This window comes from Hemicordylus capensis, chromosome 1, assembly GCF_027244095.1.
Source record: "Hemicordylus capensis ecotype Gifberg chromosome 1, rHemCap1.1.pri, whole genome shotgun sequence".
Taxonomy (NCBI): domain Eukaryota; kingdom Metazoa; phylum Chordata; class Lepidosauria; order Squamata; family Cordylidae; genus Hemicordylus; species Hemicordylus capensis.
The window spans coordinates 430,136,991-430,154,814 of NC_069657.1; the positions used below are offsets into that span (position 1 = coordinate 430,136,991).

A 17,824-nucleotide genomic window follows, 5' to 3' on the forward strand; every position below is an offset into this window, starting at 1 on the left:
GAATGTGGCCGCAGTGTTGAGTGAGAAGAGGTTAACTCCAGCCCTCTATGCCAGGGTGTCAAACTCAATTGGGCAGTGAGCTGGATTTGATCCTGATGCACCTCTGGGGGGCCTTGCACCACCTTCTGTCACCTCATGCCACCTTCAGTCTTCCTCCTCCTTTCTCTCACTCTCTCCTTTTCTTCCTCCCTCCCTTGCCCTGCCACTTAAAGTAGCTGAATGCACTATTTTTATGCCAGAATATGCTCTGGGGAAATTAAAATAATTTTTGGTGGTTTTTGGAAGAAATTTTGAACATCATACTTCCCAATGACCTACAGATACCAAATTTTGCATACACAATCCTGCCACTGAAACTAGCTAAATGCACTGCTTTTTAAACCAGAATGTGCTCAGGGAATTTTTAGAAGAAATTCTGAGCATAACCATCATAGTTTAACTGTTATTGTTCTCGATAGATTTTTAACACTCATTACTCAGATCAATAATTTCAAAACAACTTCATGCCCCAAGGCATGAAGTTTTCCAGACTACAAGATTTCCAGACTACAAGATTTGCAACGGTTAATGCATTGCAAACTGTGACGGAATAGTGTAACGGTTTCCAAACAAGAGTAAAGGGTTGTTTAATGCTTCATTGTAAGCAGGTGGCCGTTCATATTTTCCATCCCCTGCAATGTATTTTCCAGGCAGGAGTGTCCATATTCTCCTTGAAATGCATTTATCTGCCCCTCCTCCTGCTCCATTTGGACCAATAGAGTTGTGGAGTGTGTGTGATGTGATTTTTTTTAAAAAAAAAATTAAATGGGGGAGTGGAAGGAAATCCTGTGGCGAGCCTGGCTGCTGCTGCTTCTGCCCCAGAGTTGAGCAGTTGGCGCAGGCAGCCTTGCCAAGTGGAGCTTGAAATGGTGCTGCTGGCGGGAGGCTGGAGCCGAGTGAGCAGTGAGTCAGGTTGCTTGCCACTCGTGCCACAGCAGCAGCACCACCATGGGGCCCCTCCAAACTCGGGGTCCAGGGCGATCACACCAGTTGCCCCGTCCTAAGGAAGGGCCTGCCCCAGGCAGAGCCTTGCTAGGGCTGGGGAACCTTGCAGCTTTCTCCTCTCCACCATTGCCCTTGCTGCTTCCCTCCTGCTGAGCCTTCTCCTGAGGAGGGAAGATGGCGGCAGCACACTTCCAGACAAATAATAAATAAATGGTTAGGAGGGAAGAGGAGGAGGGGAGGCGCTCCTCCAGTGAGGGCTGTGGGGGTGCACAGAAGTAAATGAATTATGATTCAGTTCAATGGGCTTCCTTTTTAAGTAAGTGACTGTTCTCTCTCCCTGCCCTTTGCCTTGTAGTATTTATTATTTATTTATTCAACATATTTGTATACTGCCCAAACCGCAAGTCTCTGGGCAGTTTACAACAAATAAAAAGATTAAAACATTGCAACAATTTAAAACAACGTTAAATCATCAAACAATTAAAACAGTATCTAATTAAAAGCCTGGGTGAACAAATGTGTTTTGACTGCCTTTTTGAAAGTTGCAAGAGATGGGGAGGATCTTAAGCAAGTGGGATTGAACAGAAGTAAATGATTTACTTCAATGGGCTTCCTCTTCAGTAAAACGTGCATAGGAAAGAGTTGGATTCAGAAATCTGCTCAGCTGCACTAATATGAGTCTCTGGCCAAAGTAGCAAATTAAAAGGGAAATGCATAAAAGAACTCCAGTGGGAAAATAATAATAATAATAATAATAATAATAATAATAATAATAATAATAATAATTAATACCCCTCTGATCTGCTCCCTCCCTCTCCCCTTCTGTGTTGAGAAGCTCCATTTATACTGGAAGCAAGTGGAGGAGGAAGGAGGTATGGGGTTTGGGATCTGTGGGAGGAAAGGAGGGGAAAGCCAAGATTTCTCTCTGCCTGTTTCTCTCCCGGAGGCAAGGGGATGGAGGAAGCAAGCTCGGGCAGGGGCAAAGAACTGTTCACATTGCAAAATGCTACAATGAATAAAATGTGGGGCAAGGCTTCCTACAACGGAAAAATACAGCTACTTTCCTCCAGCGCATTCACAACGTTGTAAGGCAAAAACACATCATTAAAATTCATATTAAGGCATGGGAAATGTGAAATGGATCCTGCTGACAACATAGCAACACCGATGTGGAAACACGGGCAATCTAGAGGGGCACTTAGCGGAGGTGGTGTGAGTACCTTACAGTGTAGATACTGTGCTGCTGCAATTAATAGTCATCGGCGATTGGTTAATTAATTATCGTTGTCTTAACTTTTTCAATTTTAGATATAAATGTATTTTAAGTTCTTTTGATCTTTTATTTAATGTACTATTCATATTGTACTGGTCTGTGACTGTAACAATAGATGACTGACTGACTGACCTTACAGTGTGCAATCTGGAAAACTCCTAAGAGAAGCAGAACCCTTCTTTCCCCTTCCCTTCCCTTCCACTTATTTCTTCTTCCTCTTCCTCTTCCTTCTCTGGATATTTCTATATCGCTCTTCAACCAAAGATCACAAAGAGGTTTACATATAAAAATGAATAATATAGAAATAACATGGTCCCCTGTCCCCAAAGGGCTCACAATCTAAAAAGAAACAGAAGGCAAATACCAGCATCAGCCACTGGAAGGATGTGGTGCTGGGTTTAGATAGGCCCAGTTGCTCTCCCCCTGCTAAATATAAGAGAATCACCACTTTAAAAGGTGTCTCTTTGCTCAGTTAGCTGGGGTTAACTCCTCCACCTTCTTTCTCTCACTTCCCTCCTCTCCACCCCTCCTTCCTTCCTTTCCCAGAGAAAAATCTCAGGGGAGCCTGCAGGCTGGCAGTTTAACACCCTGAGGCTATTCACACAACGGGGCAAAATCGCGACACGGAGGCTAGCCCGATTTTGCCCCATTGTGAGAACCGCCGGGCTCAGCTGTGAGCCCGGTGGTTCCTAGGCAGGTAACCCGCCTAAGTACCCCTGCCCTTAGCCCAGGTTTGCAGAGCGAGCACTCCGCAAACTGGGTTATCTGATCGTGAGTAGCCGCGGTGTGGCTCTGCGCCGTGGCTACTCACGAGTAGATCCCCAGAGGTGAGGCAAAAAGCCACCTCCCGGCTCCGGGGGTCTCCCCAGTATGCCCTGCGTGCTCGTGCAGGGCATACTGGGGCTTCCAGTGGCTGCATGGCTCCCGAGCTCCCCAGCCCCCACCGGCTCCATCATGGAGCCGGTAATCGTGTGGGCGGCTGATCCGGCCGCCCAGGGCTCCCTGCCTGATTATCTTAGCCCACTCTCCCCGCAGTTTTGGAGAAAGCGGGTCTCACAGATTGTGAGACCCGCCTCCCTGTCTCTATGCAGTTTCCCCAAATTAAATCCTTCCCCTGAAGTGGCTACCTGTCTTCTACCTCATTCTGTGGCTAATAGCTACCTTGGGAAGAGGGGGATTTCCATCAGGGAAATAGTGAGTGGGAGAGTTAAAACCATCCCTTCAGGGCCCTGATCACAATAAGATGGTGGCTTCATCAGTAGCTGCCTTGTACCGAGTCAGACAATTGGTCCATCTAGCTCAGTACTCTCTACACTGACTGGCTGTGGCTCTCCAAGGTTTCAGACAGGAGTCCTTCTGTCTGAAAGACAGAAGCCCTCCATGGAGATGCCAAGGATTGAACCTGGGCCCTCCATGAAGCCCTCCATGGAGATGCCAGGGACTGAAGTTGAACCTGGGGCCTTCTGCATGCAGATTCTCTACCACTGAGCCACAGTCTTTCCCCTGCTCAAGTCTTGCACGTGTTGTCTGGTGTAGTGTGATTGCTTACTGCAGAAATGTTCCTTAACACAGAACACCCCTCTCTGCATGTACTAGTTTTTTGTGGGCAGGAAATGTCTGGTGTGAGGCAGAATCAAACCCACAAAGACATGAGTTCGGAAGTGGTACAGTCCCACCAGACAAAGTCCTCCGTGACATTGCCAGGGATTCCAGGATGCATGGACTGTGAGTCATTTCATTGCTGCCTATAACATCAATGTGATAAGTGAATGTGGGGAGTCTGATTATTGTGCGTGAGCTCTTGCTCTAGTATGTCCATAAGGCGGTGACTGTTCAGAGTGCCTGGGATCTGACAAAGGCATGCTAATATTCCCTAATGGCTGAGGATGAAGAGCAGCTCATGTTTCTTAATGTGAGCTAATAGCTGGGAGATCTCTTTGGAATGTTCTGAAGGTGGAAAGCGATTAAAACTGATAAGGTCACCATTTTTCCTCCCCCACCACATGTGGGGGAGAGTTTGCAGCAGAGGAGACAGAATGGATGGAAAAACCGAGAGCAAACTGATTGCTAAAGCACCTTGGAGTGCTCTCTAGGAACCTGGTGTGATCTGTTGTTACTTGTAGGAGTGCATTGCTGTTTGTCTCCACTTGATGCTCAGTCTCTCTATTTGTAAATCAACCAAAGGTTCCAAAGGCCGAATTCACATGTAACATGAAACTGGAGGTAGATGAACCCGTGGTTTCAATTGAAGCCGTGAATCACATCGCAAACGTTTGTCCAACTGCGGTTTGGCAGCCTCTGGTTTCAGGTCAGGGTGGCCCCTCCCTGCTCTTGGCTGCTGAGGTCGTATCTCAGGCAGCTGCATGCCGCTCACATCACCAGACTGAAGGCAAGGCACCAGCATGTAGTCCAGGTGGCCGCCATTGGCCATGATTCCAAAGGGGGCGTGTTGATTCTGCTCGGCTCGCTCCAGCTTCAACAGTCCTCCAACCAAAGACAGTTTAACCCCTTCCTCTCCGTACTCCCAGCTATGTTACCTTAATAAAACTGCAGAAGGGCATTGGATCATGGGCTAAATACTTGACAGCAGAGGGGCATATCCTTATGGGGAATGTGTGCAGGTGGGGCGCTGTATTATTTGAAGCTCCATGCATTTTGTTGGATGTGGGCAGCATTGGGGGCACTTGGGGGAAATCTGCTTGCCATTCCCCCTCCATGGTTGCCAAATAACTCAGTTTCCCCTTCCTCCACACCCTCTGCTCTCAGAACCTGGGGACCCAACAGGCCAACACACCTGCAGCTTGAGCAAAAGCAAGCCCTCTGTGCACTAGTATGTACCCCCAGCGCAGTCTGTGCTGTACACAGCAAGTCTTGGTGTGGAGTCAGGGATCCCATGTCCTTCCCTGCCTCATCCAACCCCACAAACCGCTCATCGCTCTCCCCACCACCAGAGGAGGGAGCTCCGCACTTGCATTTGGAAAGAAACACAACGGTTTGACAAAGAATGCTTTCACTTTATTTGGTATTAATACATTCATATTAGCACGGTAGGGACAGGTGTTTGCAATCTCTGATCCCAGAGCTGCTGCAGGTGCGGACAAATCACCTCTCAGCAGCCTCATCAGACCACTCCAAGGCACCCACCACTTCCCTCATGGTGTCTTCGTAGGCACGTACCGTCCAATCTGTGGCCTCCTCGAAGACCCACCTGTCCTCCTCATGCCTTTCCCTCCTATCGTGTCTATTTCATGCAGCACATCACAGGGGGCCTGCGAGCTCTCCATGTGCTGCATGACCAGGTCCTTGGCAAGCTGGAGGTCGTCAACATGCCTCTTGTTGCACAGCTGGGGCACGCACTTGCCGTGGGTCATCAGCCAGCATGGGACGAGATCTACAGGCTGCTCCATGGATGCTGGTGCTGTGGGCACAGCTGGCATCTCTGGCTTGCTCTGGTGCAGGTAGTGGCTGGCCAGGATCCGCTGGTGATGCTGCAGGGAGGGGGCAGCAAAAAGATGTTGCTAAAACAAATCCTGTGGCATTTCCTGCCTTGGCGCGCTGTTGGGTCAGGGGGTTCTCCCCCCTCCACCCCAATGAGGTGTGCCCCATCCCCGGCTTCCCATTGCCCTCCATCCAGCTTCTGCACCTGCTGACCCCCAGTGCCATCCACCCTAGATAGGACCATGTTTTGGTGGAAGGCAGATAATGCACCTCACACACCCCGCTCTGATCCCATAACCCCCTGTAACAAGGGACTAGCACACCCATCCTGCTACCATCTACAGGCAGCACACCACTCCCCACCACACCCCATAGCCCAGAACACCAAGGATCACTTCCATTCCACTAACATCAACAGGTAACACACAACCCCACCTGCCCCAAAACATCAACCACAACTTCCACCCCACTACCATCCATGGGTACCACACCATCCCACTCCCCCACCCCCAAACACAACGTGACCCATTGCACGACTCCTGTTCACTCACCTGGCCAATCCACCACCATGCGACCTTGATCGCCAAAGGTGTGCTGGCAGGAATCTGCACCTTTAACTGCCATCTCACAGGTCGGCAGAATGTTGTGAAATATCTCCTCACCTCCTAAAAGCCTAACCCCCCTGTCATTATCAGATAGTTTTCACTCTAGCTGGAGATCCTCTATGGAGGCCAAATTACATCATTGTGGTTTTTCTCCTGCCTTATTTCTGGATTGGGGCTATGAGTGAGCTAAGCTTACTCTCAAGCAGAGGATACGGGATGTGGCATATCAAGAAGAACATACTCATTTGTCTGATAGATCTGTTTATGGTCTGCAATTATTTGAGGTTTCACCTGCCAGATATTTAAATTCACTTGTAGTTCCTAAATATAGGAGACTATTCTATCAGATCGAGATGCTGAGGTTACATACAATGTGGCCAAATTTATTCTGACTGCTAAGAGGATTAGGCAAGTTATGCTATCTTCTACAGCCTCTTCAATTTTCTGTATAATAATTGTTGGATGTAGTTTGTTATGCTATGATTTTTTAAATGTGTTTTTCCCCTGGTCAGTGACAGAATAAAGAACGTATCTATATCCATTTCCTTGGAAAGGTCTGCACCAAGGCCTTGGTGGCAAACCTTACTGCAAACTGAAAGTTCAAACTGGAGTTTGGCAAGACAAACCTCAGGTCACTTTTAGCTTGAAACCGCAGTTGCACAGATTTGAATGTACTGGAGTTCCAACCTCTGCCCCATTTAACTCTGGTTTTGCGTTACGTCTGAAAATGGCCAAAGGCACAACTAAGCCTCCACTCCAGTGTTCTTTCCATCAAAGTAAGCCAAAATCTGGGTAGCGTAGCTGCCCCTGGAATATCTTGCCACTTGGAGAAGTGGGGAGCGTGCAACAACATTGATACTCCCAGCTTGTACATGCTTGGGATGCTTGTACAGCTGGGATAGCCTTATTACTGGCAGCAACCAAGGAGGATTAAAGGCTTGTGGTGACTCTCTCTTACAGACCATAAGAAGTGGTCTGTAGAGGTCTGGTTACAGTTGCCACCAGCTCATCTGGTGGTGACTCAGGACCAGGCTTGCTCTGTGGCTGCCCTAGGGCTTTGGTATGCTCCTTGCTGAAATAAGAGCATCTCCTTCTCTGTTTTTTTTTTCAGGAAGACCCTCAAGACTCTCCTGTTCTTGCAAGCATTTAATTAGAATTGATTTTAATAATTTTAATAATTTGTTTTATATTGTTTTTATTGTGCTTTATGTATTTTAATCTTCAATTTTTAATATTAAAATGTGTACACTGCCTAGAGATGTACATATCAGGAGGAATAAAAATATGATAGACAAACAAACAAGAATCCTTGAGAGATTAGTTTAGATGAGAGCACTGTGAGGACAGGTCACTGGGGTTCTCTTGTCCAAGGCTCAGATAGTCAAGTCTTGCTGGATGTATCAAAGAAGAACACTTTTGCCAAGGCAAAAACTGGTTGTGTAGTAGTGGGTTGCCTCTGGGGCATCTAGTTATCCAGATTATGTTTTAAGAGCACATACAGACTAATCCAAATTGTTGTGTTTGTTTGTCATGACTTCCACCCCAAAGGATCCTGGGAATTGTATTCCCCCCCTGATTATTCTTTATGAGGAAGCCCCAGCTCTATCACAGAACATATTACAGAATTAGTTCCTTAATTAAGTGCTATGATAATTAAACAGGTTTGACTGAATACTGCAGACATGTCCTAAGATGAAGACAGACATAACATTTTAAGGGTGGCAGAGTTACTTCGATAGCAACTGCAATGCTCTGAAAAAGCTCATGAATGTCATTTTCAGAGCTGGGGTGATTTGAGGGGGAAGGAATAGTTTGGCAGGTTCCTGTCATCAAAGGCAAATTCTTATGGCTGTGAGAGATATCTATTGGCTAGCACCAGTGACACCAGCAACAAACCTCCTCACCAATTCCCAGATTAATTTTATTGATTGATTATTTGATTGATTGTTAAATTTATATACTGCTTTTCATTAAAACAATCCCAAGGTGGTTTATAGCAAAATTTTAAAAACAAGATTGTAAAGAAGACACAATTAAAATATTTAGCGAAACATATAAAACAAATCTGATTAAAAATTTAAAACAAAAGCATAAAAGCAATACAGAGTACAAAGAGCAGCAGCAGAGACAATCAAATAAAAACCTGGGTAAAAAGCCACGATTTAACATGCTTTCTAAAAGCTGTGATGGAGACCGAGGAGCAAATAGCCACCAGGAGAGCATTCCAGAGTCTGGGGGCAGCAACAGAGAAGGCCCTGTCCCGCTTGCATGACAACTGAGCCTCCCTCATTGTCGGCACCCGGAGCAGAGCCCCCTCAGATGACTTCGTCAAGTGGGCAGCAACCCTTGGGAGCAGGCGGTCCCTCAGGTATCCTGGGCCCAAACCATTAACTTTTAAAATACATCATGTGAAGGATGGAGGCTTCTGTGTATGAGCCACAGAAGCTTTTTGTTAACCTGCAGGAACCAGAGGATCCTGACTTTCTGAAGGTTGTTTTAAGGTCCCCAACCCTCAGGACTGACTTTTGGAGGGCTCAGTGTTGCAGAGTAATTACTTTTCTGCTATAAGTAATGGAACAGGAAGCAACTAAAACTGAGAAACAATAGTTTGATATTTTTTACTAACTAAAACACAGTTAGGGCTGCTCAACTTCAGCCCTTCTGCAAATGTTGGCCTACAATCCCCATAATCCCTGGCTATTGGCCACTGTGGCTGGGGATTGTGGGAGTTGTTGTCCAAAAACAGCTGGGGGCCCAAAGTTGAGCAGGCCTGATATAGGCTAAGAAAACAACAACAACAACAACAACAAACTAACAGTCTCTTATGCAGAGAGAAGGAGAACCTCTCAGTTTGAATTCAAGGCAGCAAGTGAGGAGCAGACAAACAAACCATGACTCCACCCCCAAGCCAGTACATAGAGGCATAGACAAGCATGCCACACACAAAGAACTGAGACAATATCTGTGGCAAAATCCCAACACTCTGAAGGCTACAGTAGGGAGGAAGGGCAAGGAAGATTGCACAAGCTTGCACAAGCTTGGTTCCACTCATGCAAAGACAGCAGAGAAAAAGAGCCATTAAATTCCATTTGTGCAGAAATGAACTGAACATTGGGAATGCTCTCGTTCAGACAGAAGTGAACGACAGACAGTAGGCTTATTCACATGACCCCAAACAGGGAGGATCCACCACCCAGGGTAGGAGAGCCAGGAGTGCTCCCAATCCACAGTCGTGTGAACTCAGATAGCAAGGTAAGACGGGGTGGTGGAGCATGATCATGTGGGAGGCAGGAGCTGGGTGGGTCAGAATTTGGCTTTTGGTTCACCCTTGATAAAATGCTGGAGACGGAATGTGGGTAGGATGCACCAATCCAATCCTGCCCAGCTCCTGCCTCCCACACGATCACTCTCCCTTCTTCCTACCCTGATGTTTGGGTTCACGCAACCATGGATCAGGAGTAAGCCCGGCTTTTCTACCCCGACTGGCAGCTCCTCTGACCCTGTTTTAGGTCATGTGAATGAGCCTCCTGTCTGACTTCACTTCTGCCTCTGCACAAGAGTGTTTTGAATACAAATACGATGAGTATTTATATACCACTTTTCACCAGAAGTTCCCAAAACATAAGATACACACTAGCATCAGCCACTGGAGGGATGCTGTGCTGGGGATGGATAGGGCCTGTTGCTCTCCCCCTGCTAAATAAGGAGAATTGCCACTTTGAAAAGGTGCCTCTTTGCTCTGTTAGCAGGGGACGATGTTCCCAACATTCAGTTCATTTCTGCACAAGTGGAATTTAATTGTTCTCTCTCTGCTGTCTTTTGCAAAGGCATTAATGGATAAAGAAAACATGTGAGACTTTACTAGGCTATAAAGGATGACACAATCTCATTTTAAAATACACAGAGGAAATCTCAAGATTATACAGTTCTATTGGCTGGGGCCTGTATCTCTATTTAAAACAGAAGGTAAATGTCAGAAGATTAGATTTCACGGTTTCCATCCGAATGCTCTTCACACACTGACAGGTCAGCTTTCGTTCAAGTTTTATAAATAGCAGGTGTGTGGTTTCACATTATTACCAGTTCCTAACCTCGGTGGTCTCAATTCAAGAAGAATTTTGCAGCGGGCTGAAAGCCAGGTATGTATCTGGTCCGCTGTCAATTCAATAAAAAGAGATGACCACCAGGAATGTGTGAGTAATCAGTGCACTCACTAAATCAAGCCATTTTGTTGCATTTAAATGCAAAGTCCACATTTTATAAGCACATGAATATGTCTTGAACAGCTAATTCCAGGCAGATATTTGACATGAGTTATGGGAGATATACATTTAAGCCAGGCTTGTTACATGCATTGCAATGTGCCAGATTTTCACTGGAGGAAAAGTTAGGAAATTTTTGTGGTCTTTATGCATGAATTCAAGAAAAAGTGACTGAAGGAAACAAACTTAGGAACATAGGAAGCTGCCTCATATCGAGTCAGAGCATTGGTCCATCTAGCTCAGTATTGTCTACCCTGACTGGTAGCAGCTCTCCAAGGTTTCAGGCAGGAGTCTTTCCCAGCCCTACCTGGACATGCCACCAGGGATTGAACCCGGGTCCTTCTGCATGCAAAAAAGAAGCTCTACCACTGTGTTATGATCCCATCCCCTAAGAGGAATATCTTACAGCAGACTGCTTTCACATGTAGTCACCCATCCAAATGCAAACCAGAGCAGATCCTGCTTAGTAGCAAAGAGGACAATTCATGCTCACTATTGCAAGACCAGCTCACCTCGCCTTTCCTTACAGCTCCTTTTTCAGCACTTGAATTATGGGAGACACTCCTCTTACCTTTTGTTCTGGCCACTGTTTTTAGAAGGCTATCAGTGTGGGGGTGGTGGTTTGATAATACAGTAAAATTAGGAGTTAGGGGATGGGTCTTGTGTATTTCATGAAGGCTTTCTTGCATTGTTGGGTCTCCTTGCATCATCTGAACATCTTTTTTGTACTTAGATGATCAAAAATGACCCCCGACAAGACAAAGCATAACACTTACTTGGTATTGGCCCCAAACCAAGCAAGCGTTAGCTTTATCTGTTGAGTATTGTTGACCACTGAATTCAGGCTACACACATGTTGGAAACTTATTTACAGAGAGGCGATTCTCACGATCGGCAAAAAGCGGGCTAAGGGAACCTAGCCATGCGGCTCCCAGCAGCAAACCTCAGTAATTCCCCTTCCCCTTAGCCGAGGTGAACGGAGCAAGCCTTAAGCCCACTCAACTCACGAACCCTCTTAAGGCGGGTCTTTGCCCGACACCCAAGAAGACACGAGACTCAAGGAATTGGTGTAAATAAGGGCCACAGTTTATTAAACTTTAACAACAATGAAAGAGCAGGGATGGCTGATCCCTTCTTACAGTGCGGTATTACAGGCATGCACAACCATGGCATGCATAACCTATGGCATAGGGCGATGCACCTTGGCTCCAGGCAACCCGAAAGCTCTGAAACCGGGGCTGCCTATCCTAGCCAGCCTAGTGCCGGGTCCCTGAACTAGCATCGGCCCCAGGTAGCCGTTCAGCCATTCCATGGGGCTTAACCAGTCAGGGTAGGTCAACCAAGGGCAGACATCCCTGAGCCGTGCAGTCTCTAGGGAGTTGCCCCTTTATGACCCATAGCCAAACACTTACCCGAAGGTGCTCACCAGCCTAATAACATCATTTCCAACCGCACTGCACCTGCCATACTGTGACCAAACTAACTACTGCCTACAGGTGATACAGTCAAGAGCAGGCGAAAAAAGGCGTACACTAACGGCCAATCAAGTGAGCGCCCAAAAAATTCCTGCTCGGCCCCAAACGGCGACCAGTTGAAACCTTGACTGTACCTAGGGAAGGGAGGGTGGGTGCCGTCTGAGAGCGGAATGAGCTCTCTTGATCAGTGAGCAGGACGCTGGCTCACGCCCCTCCCCCTGCACGGGCTATTCAGCCAATCAGGCCAGGAGAAGCCTCGTGCTTCTTGCAGGGGGCCAGGCAAAGACGCTGCTCCGCTTATTCAAGCGGAGGCAGCGGGATTGCCCGACACCCAAGAAGACACGAGACTCAAGGAATTGGTGTAAATAAGGGCCACAGTTTATTAAACTTTAACAACAATGAAAGAGCAGGGATGGCTGATCCCTTCTTACAGTGCGGTATTACAGGCATGCACAACCATGGCATGCATAACCTATGGCATAGGGCGATGCACCTTGGCTCCAGGCAACCCGAAAGCTCTGAAACCGGGGCTGCCTATCCTAGCCAGCCTAGTGCCGGGTCCCTGAACTAGCATCGCCCCCAGGTAGCCGTTCAGCCATTCCATGGGGCTTAACCAGTCAGGGTAGGTCAACCAAGGGCAGACATCCCTGAGCCGTGCAGTCTCTAGGGAGTTGCCCCTTTATGACCCATAGCCAAACACTTACCCGAAGGTGCTCACCAGCCTAATAACATCATTTCCAACCGCACTGCACCTGCCAAAGCATGGGTTAGCCTAGCTTAACACCATGCTAACCCCACTGAGTGCGTAGCCACGCAGCCAATCCCTGCTCCAAATCCTTCAAAAACAAACGGGTCCCGCTAGGCGAAAGGTGGACACCATCCCCTCTAAAGAGGCAGGGTAACGAAAAAATTATGCCCGGGTGTTCTATAAACCCTCCACCAATGGACCCCAGAAAACGTGCCATCTGTGCGTTAACCTTCCTGCGGGCCCTGTCCACCCCATAAGGGTCCCGGGCTCCCCTCCAAACCCTGCGCTGCAGCATGGCTGACCAAAGGATGGCAATCCCCGGGCACCACCTAAGGACCTGTAAAATATCCCTCCTCAAGCTGTGGAAGATAGCCAACCCAGTCTGGGATGCCAAATCATTTTCACCAAGATGCAGAACAAGGATATCCGGCGGCTGGTTTGCCGCCATAAATTCCTGAAACAGAGGCAAAAATTGGGCGATGACCATCCCGCGACGACCGATCCAGGAGATCGATGCCCACTGGCCCAGACCCAGCTGCGTTCCAGGCTGGACCCCACGTGCAGCCTTGTGAGCCCAGAAAACAATGGAATGGCCCAGGATGAGGACCCGAGCCCTCTCAGCCCTACGCGCCGGGCCTGTAAAGAAAAACACAATTAGCGTCGACTCAAAGACGCTAGCGCACATATTTCCGGTAAGTGGCAGATCGCCAACGCCCAATGCGCTGGATAGTCTCGCCAGAAAGACCCAGCCGGGAGGCCGTTGAAGCCGCACCAATGCGGAAGGAGTGAAGGGAAAGCCGTGCAGTGTCCACCCCTGCCGCATGAAGCGCACGGCGGGCCACCGCCCAGAATTGGTACTGAGTGAGGGGGCGTCCATCCTCATGGATGAAAAGGCACCCAGGCGCAGCCCCCCGAAGGGTCAGGTAAGCGTTAAGGGCCCGCACTGGGCACAACAAAACGTCCTCTGCCCGATGAAGTGACACAAGGTGCCCCCTGCCCCGCTGATCAGTCTTAGAAAAACGCAGGCGCAAGGTCAATGCGGCCCGCCCGGGGACAGTGTCCCCGAACTGGACTACCCTAGTGGAGTGGCTGAACCGCCCCCTGGGGAAAAGCTCGCTGGCCCGAAAGGCCCCAAAAAACAGGACCACCATAGCTGCATGGAAAAGCGCAGTCTCATAAGGGGACCTACAAACACCCGCTAAATGCTCCACTGCACCCCGAATCGCCAAAGGCAAAATGGGCTTACGGCTATCGGCCTCGGCCGGATGCTCCCGGGACCAACCCTCCAGCATCCTCCGTACCCTGAAGTCCCCTGTGGTGTCAGCAAGGCCCCGAGCTTTAGATTGGAAAGCCAGGGCCGCCAAATAGCCCGCCAATGCCCTGGAAGAAAGCCCCTTACCCTTAAGGTGTACCAGGAACTGCATCAGATGTTCCGCAGGAGGAGGCCAGTCCTGACCCAATCCTACCTGTGTCCTAAAATCCATGAAGGCCCTGCACTGTCTATTATAAGCCGTGCGTGTGCTGGGGGCCAGGGAGGCCCAAACAGCCCTCTGCGCTTCTAAGCGCCAAGGCTCCACAGCCACAACGGCATCTGTTCGGGATGACGTTCCGCCTCTGGCACGAGCTGGCGAAAGCGCTGCACCTGGAAACGAGACAGCGCGTCCGCCAGACTGTTCTGAACGCCAGGTACATGGCAAGCAATGAACTGTATGTTGTTAGATAAACAGGCCAAAACAAAAGCTCTAACCAAGTTCATCACCCTGGGAGATCTAGAGGTCTGCCTATTGATAACCCGCACCGTGGCCTGGTTGTCGCACCAGAAGCGGACCGCCCTGTCCCGAAAAAGATCAGCCCAGAGGTGGATAGCCACAACAATGGGGAAGAATTCGAGAAAAGTCAGATCCCTAATGACGCCGCTCGCCACCCAAGCAGCTGGCCAGCGTTCAGCGCACCAACGACCACGAAAGTAGACGCCGAAGCCAAACCCACCCGCGGCGTCTGACTGAACTTGCAAATCCGCTTCCAGGAGGAGGGATTCACGCCAAAAGGACACCCCATTGTAAGAGTCCAAAAAGGACTCCCATAGTTGCAAGTCAGCCCGCATGGGGGCAGTAACCCTCACCCTATGGTGGCCAAGCCTCACCCCCTTGATCGCGTCACACAGTCTGCGTAAAAAAGGGCGGCCAGGGACTACCACCCTGCAAGCAAAGTTCAGATGCCCAATAAGCTGCTGCATCTGTTTAAGAGTCACTTTGCGCGCATGACTGCAAGAGGCCAACAAGGCCCGCAAGGTAATGAGTTTAGCCTGAGGTAACCTGGAACAGCCTCCTAAGGTATCCAGTTCAATACCCAAAAAGGTGAGAACCGAAGAGGGACCCTCCGTTTTCTCCGGGGCCAGTGGGACGCCTAACTCAGAGCATAAGGCCTGGAAAACCCGAAGGAGGTGCCCACATTGGTCAGTCCCGGGTCGGCCAACCAGGAGAAAGTCGTCTAAATAGTGAGCCGTGTACGCAAGCCCCGCCTCCCGCCTAAGAGCCCACTCGAGCATAGAACTAAACGCTTCGAAGGCTGCACAGAAAATCGAGCAGCCCATAGGCAGGGCCCGGTCGATGTAAAACTGGCCTTGAAAGGCAAACCCTAAAAGATTAAAATCCGCCGGATGAACAGGGAGGAGGCGAAATGCAGACTCAATATCGCACTTAGCCATCAATGCACCCCGTCCACATGAACGGACAACCTGAACTGCCTGGTCGAAGGAGGTGTATTTAACTGAACAAAGCCCCTCTGGGATCCCATCATTAACGGATGAACCGTGGGGGAAAGAAAGATGGTGGATAAGGCGGTATTCTCCGGGTGCCTTCTTAGGCACTACCCCCAAGGGGGAGATGCGTAAATCCGGCAGGGGGAGCTCATCAAACGGGCCAAGGACCCGCCCTAGTGAGACCTCCTTATGAATTTTCCTCTGAACCACAGCTTCCATCCCCACCACGGACTTAAGGTTGGGGGCCATAACATGAACTCTCAAACCAACATAAGGAATGCGAAAACCTGAGGTGAAACCTTCCCACAAATAGGCCGCTTGTGCCTCAAGTGGGTAGTCCCGCAACAAGCGAGCAAGAACTGGCACCCTAACTGGGCTGGGACCCTTTTCCAGTATTGCCGCCTTGGGCGGGGCCGCTGCTCTTTCTGCCACCTGCCGGAGGCTCCCGGGGCCCCCCCCTCGATCCCCTGACCCGCGAGCAATGAATGCTGGCGTGCTTGCCTCCACAGAAACCACATTCATGCCGGAATCGGCAAGGGGACCTGTTACAGCTGCCACTGGTATTGAAGGCCCAGCACGGCAGGGTACATTGAACACCCTGGGCAGCGGCAAGCCCAGAAGACTGCGCTGCAGGAGTCCTAGAAATTAAGTGGCCACTGTCCGCCCGTTCGCCCGCAATAGGCCTGGAAGGAGTCATGATGAGCAGCCAGAGCTCCTGATGCTGCCTATCCCAGGGGATAGATGGATTCAAGGAAGCCCTAAGCCTAAAAGAGCGATCATAACGCTCCCAAGCGTTGCCCATGAAATCCATGTAGCCACGGTGTATAATATCAAGGTACTTTACCAGGGCGGGGCCCTTGGAGGTGTGCACCTGAAGTACCACGCCCATGTATACTGTATAAGCAGACAGCCAATTGGCCCAGTTGTGTTCAATGGGCTTACGTTTGGACTTAACCTCCTCCCTCTTCTGTTCACCGTCCTTTAAAACGGGCTCAGGCTCCCTAAAGAGCAGGTGAAAGAGGTCAACGAATTCCCCGCGCCAAATGCGCTCCCTAACCGCTGGTAAGAGGTGATCCCCCAAAGGTAAGGAGGTATCACACGGCGGATAAGGACTTGGACCCATCAAAGGGTCGGCCAGGGCACCCGTGACTGCAGGCGGTGCGCCAACTGCAGCAGATGGAGCCCCTTGCCAAACCTGAGCGCAAGCCCCGTAAGGGGGCAGAGAACCTAAAGGAGCAGATTGCCAGTTATAGTGAGGATAAGTAGGGGACCAAGGAGGCATCCCCCAGGGCCATGTGTAGTGCGGGAACTCACCTAGCCCTTGCGCGTCCGCAGGGCGGGCATCCCCACCGCCAGATCCGGAAACAATCGGCGAACCACTGTTGTCTGATGTCAAGTCAACCGCTGCCGGGACCAGCTGTGGATTACCCGCCTCCAAGGCTTCAATTCTGGATGCTAGGGATTGCATAAGTTTGGCACGTTTAAGGCCTCTGGTAACTCTCTTAGAAGCCACGTGTGAGCCTGACGGACCACCCTTCTCCTCCGACGCAGGCGCCAGCTTCTGTCTCTCCAGCGCCTCGAGGCGCGCAATGAGCGCCCTAACTGTACCCATATCCCCATCCTCATCCGAGGATGAATCAGATATTGGCGCAGGGCGAGGGGGGGGCCGAACCCGCTTCCCTCCAGTCTTTGCCTTTGCCTTTGCCTTCTTAGGACCCATGATATCTAGCAGTGCCCAGAAGCTGGAACTGCTGCTCTAGTGATCCCACTGAGGCAGCACACGAGAGGTGCAGCCAAACCACTCCCACCCTGCAGCCCACAGTACTTGAAAAGAAAACCAGCAACCACCCAACAATCCAAACCCAAATACAGCCGGGGGGGGGGGGGGGACACCCAGGCCAGCCGCTGCAACCCCCAAAGAGTCCCAGAAACCACAGCAACTCCTATCCCCAACAACCAAACACGAGGAAATGGGGACAGACAAACCCAACCCCCTATGTGCTTGCAGGGCCGCCGTTAGGGGCGGCCCGCCTGCTCGGGCTTCAGGCCGCAGGCCGGCCTCGGCTGGGCCCAAAAACGCCGCGGGCACTCCGGCCAAACGCGGCCCAAGGCCGCTCCAAACCTCCGGGGGGGGCCTTAAAAAGCCGCCCCCTCAACTGCCGCCGCCACCACTCGGGTGGAAACCCCGTCCCCGTCTCGCGCCGACCGTCCCCAGAGAGGAGCAGGAGCCACGAAAAAGCGTCCTGTTCCTGTGCCGTCTGAGAGCGGAATGAGCTCT

The 17,824-nt window shown here is 50.1% G+C and overlaps 1 protein-coding gene across 1 annotated transcript; it reads right to left on the reverse strand.

Annotated features, from left to right (window-relative positions):
* Window positions 1-11,626: 11,626 nt before the first annotated feature.
* LOC128352275 (uncharacterized) lies at window positions 11,627-17,824 on the reverse strand. Its single transcript, XM_053312721.1, has 2 exons — window positions 16,861-17,824; window positions 11,627-14,427 (listed from the first exon to the last, which is right to left on the reverse strand). Exons 1-2 carry the CDS (start codon window positions 17,264-17,266, stop codon window positions 13,460-13,462), a joined length of 1,374 nt encoding a protein of 457 aa, XP_053168696.1. The 5' UTR covers window positions 17,267-17,824; the 3' UTR covers window positions 11,627-13,459.

Bases quoted from the DNA above. Each gene is read 5' to 3' on its own strand.
- LOC128352275 (XM_053312721.1), bottom strand. From the start codon at position 17,266: ATGGGTCCTAAGAAGGCAAAGGCAAAGGCAAAGACTGGAGGGAAGCGG. The intron at 14,428-16,860 runs GTGAGTTCCCGC...TCTCGTTTCCAG, and splicing joins TGCGGACGCGCAAGGGCTAG to GTGCAGCGCTTTCGCCAGCT.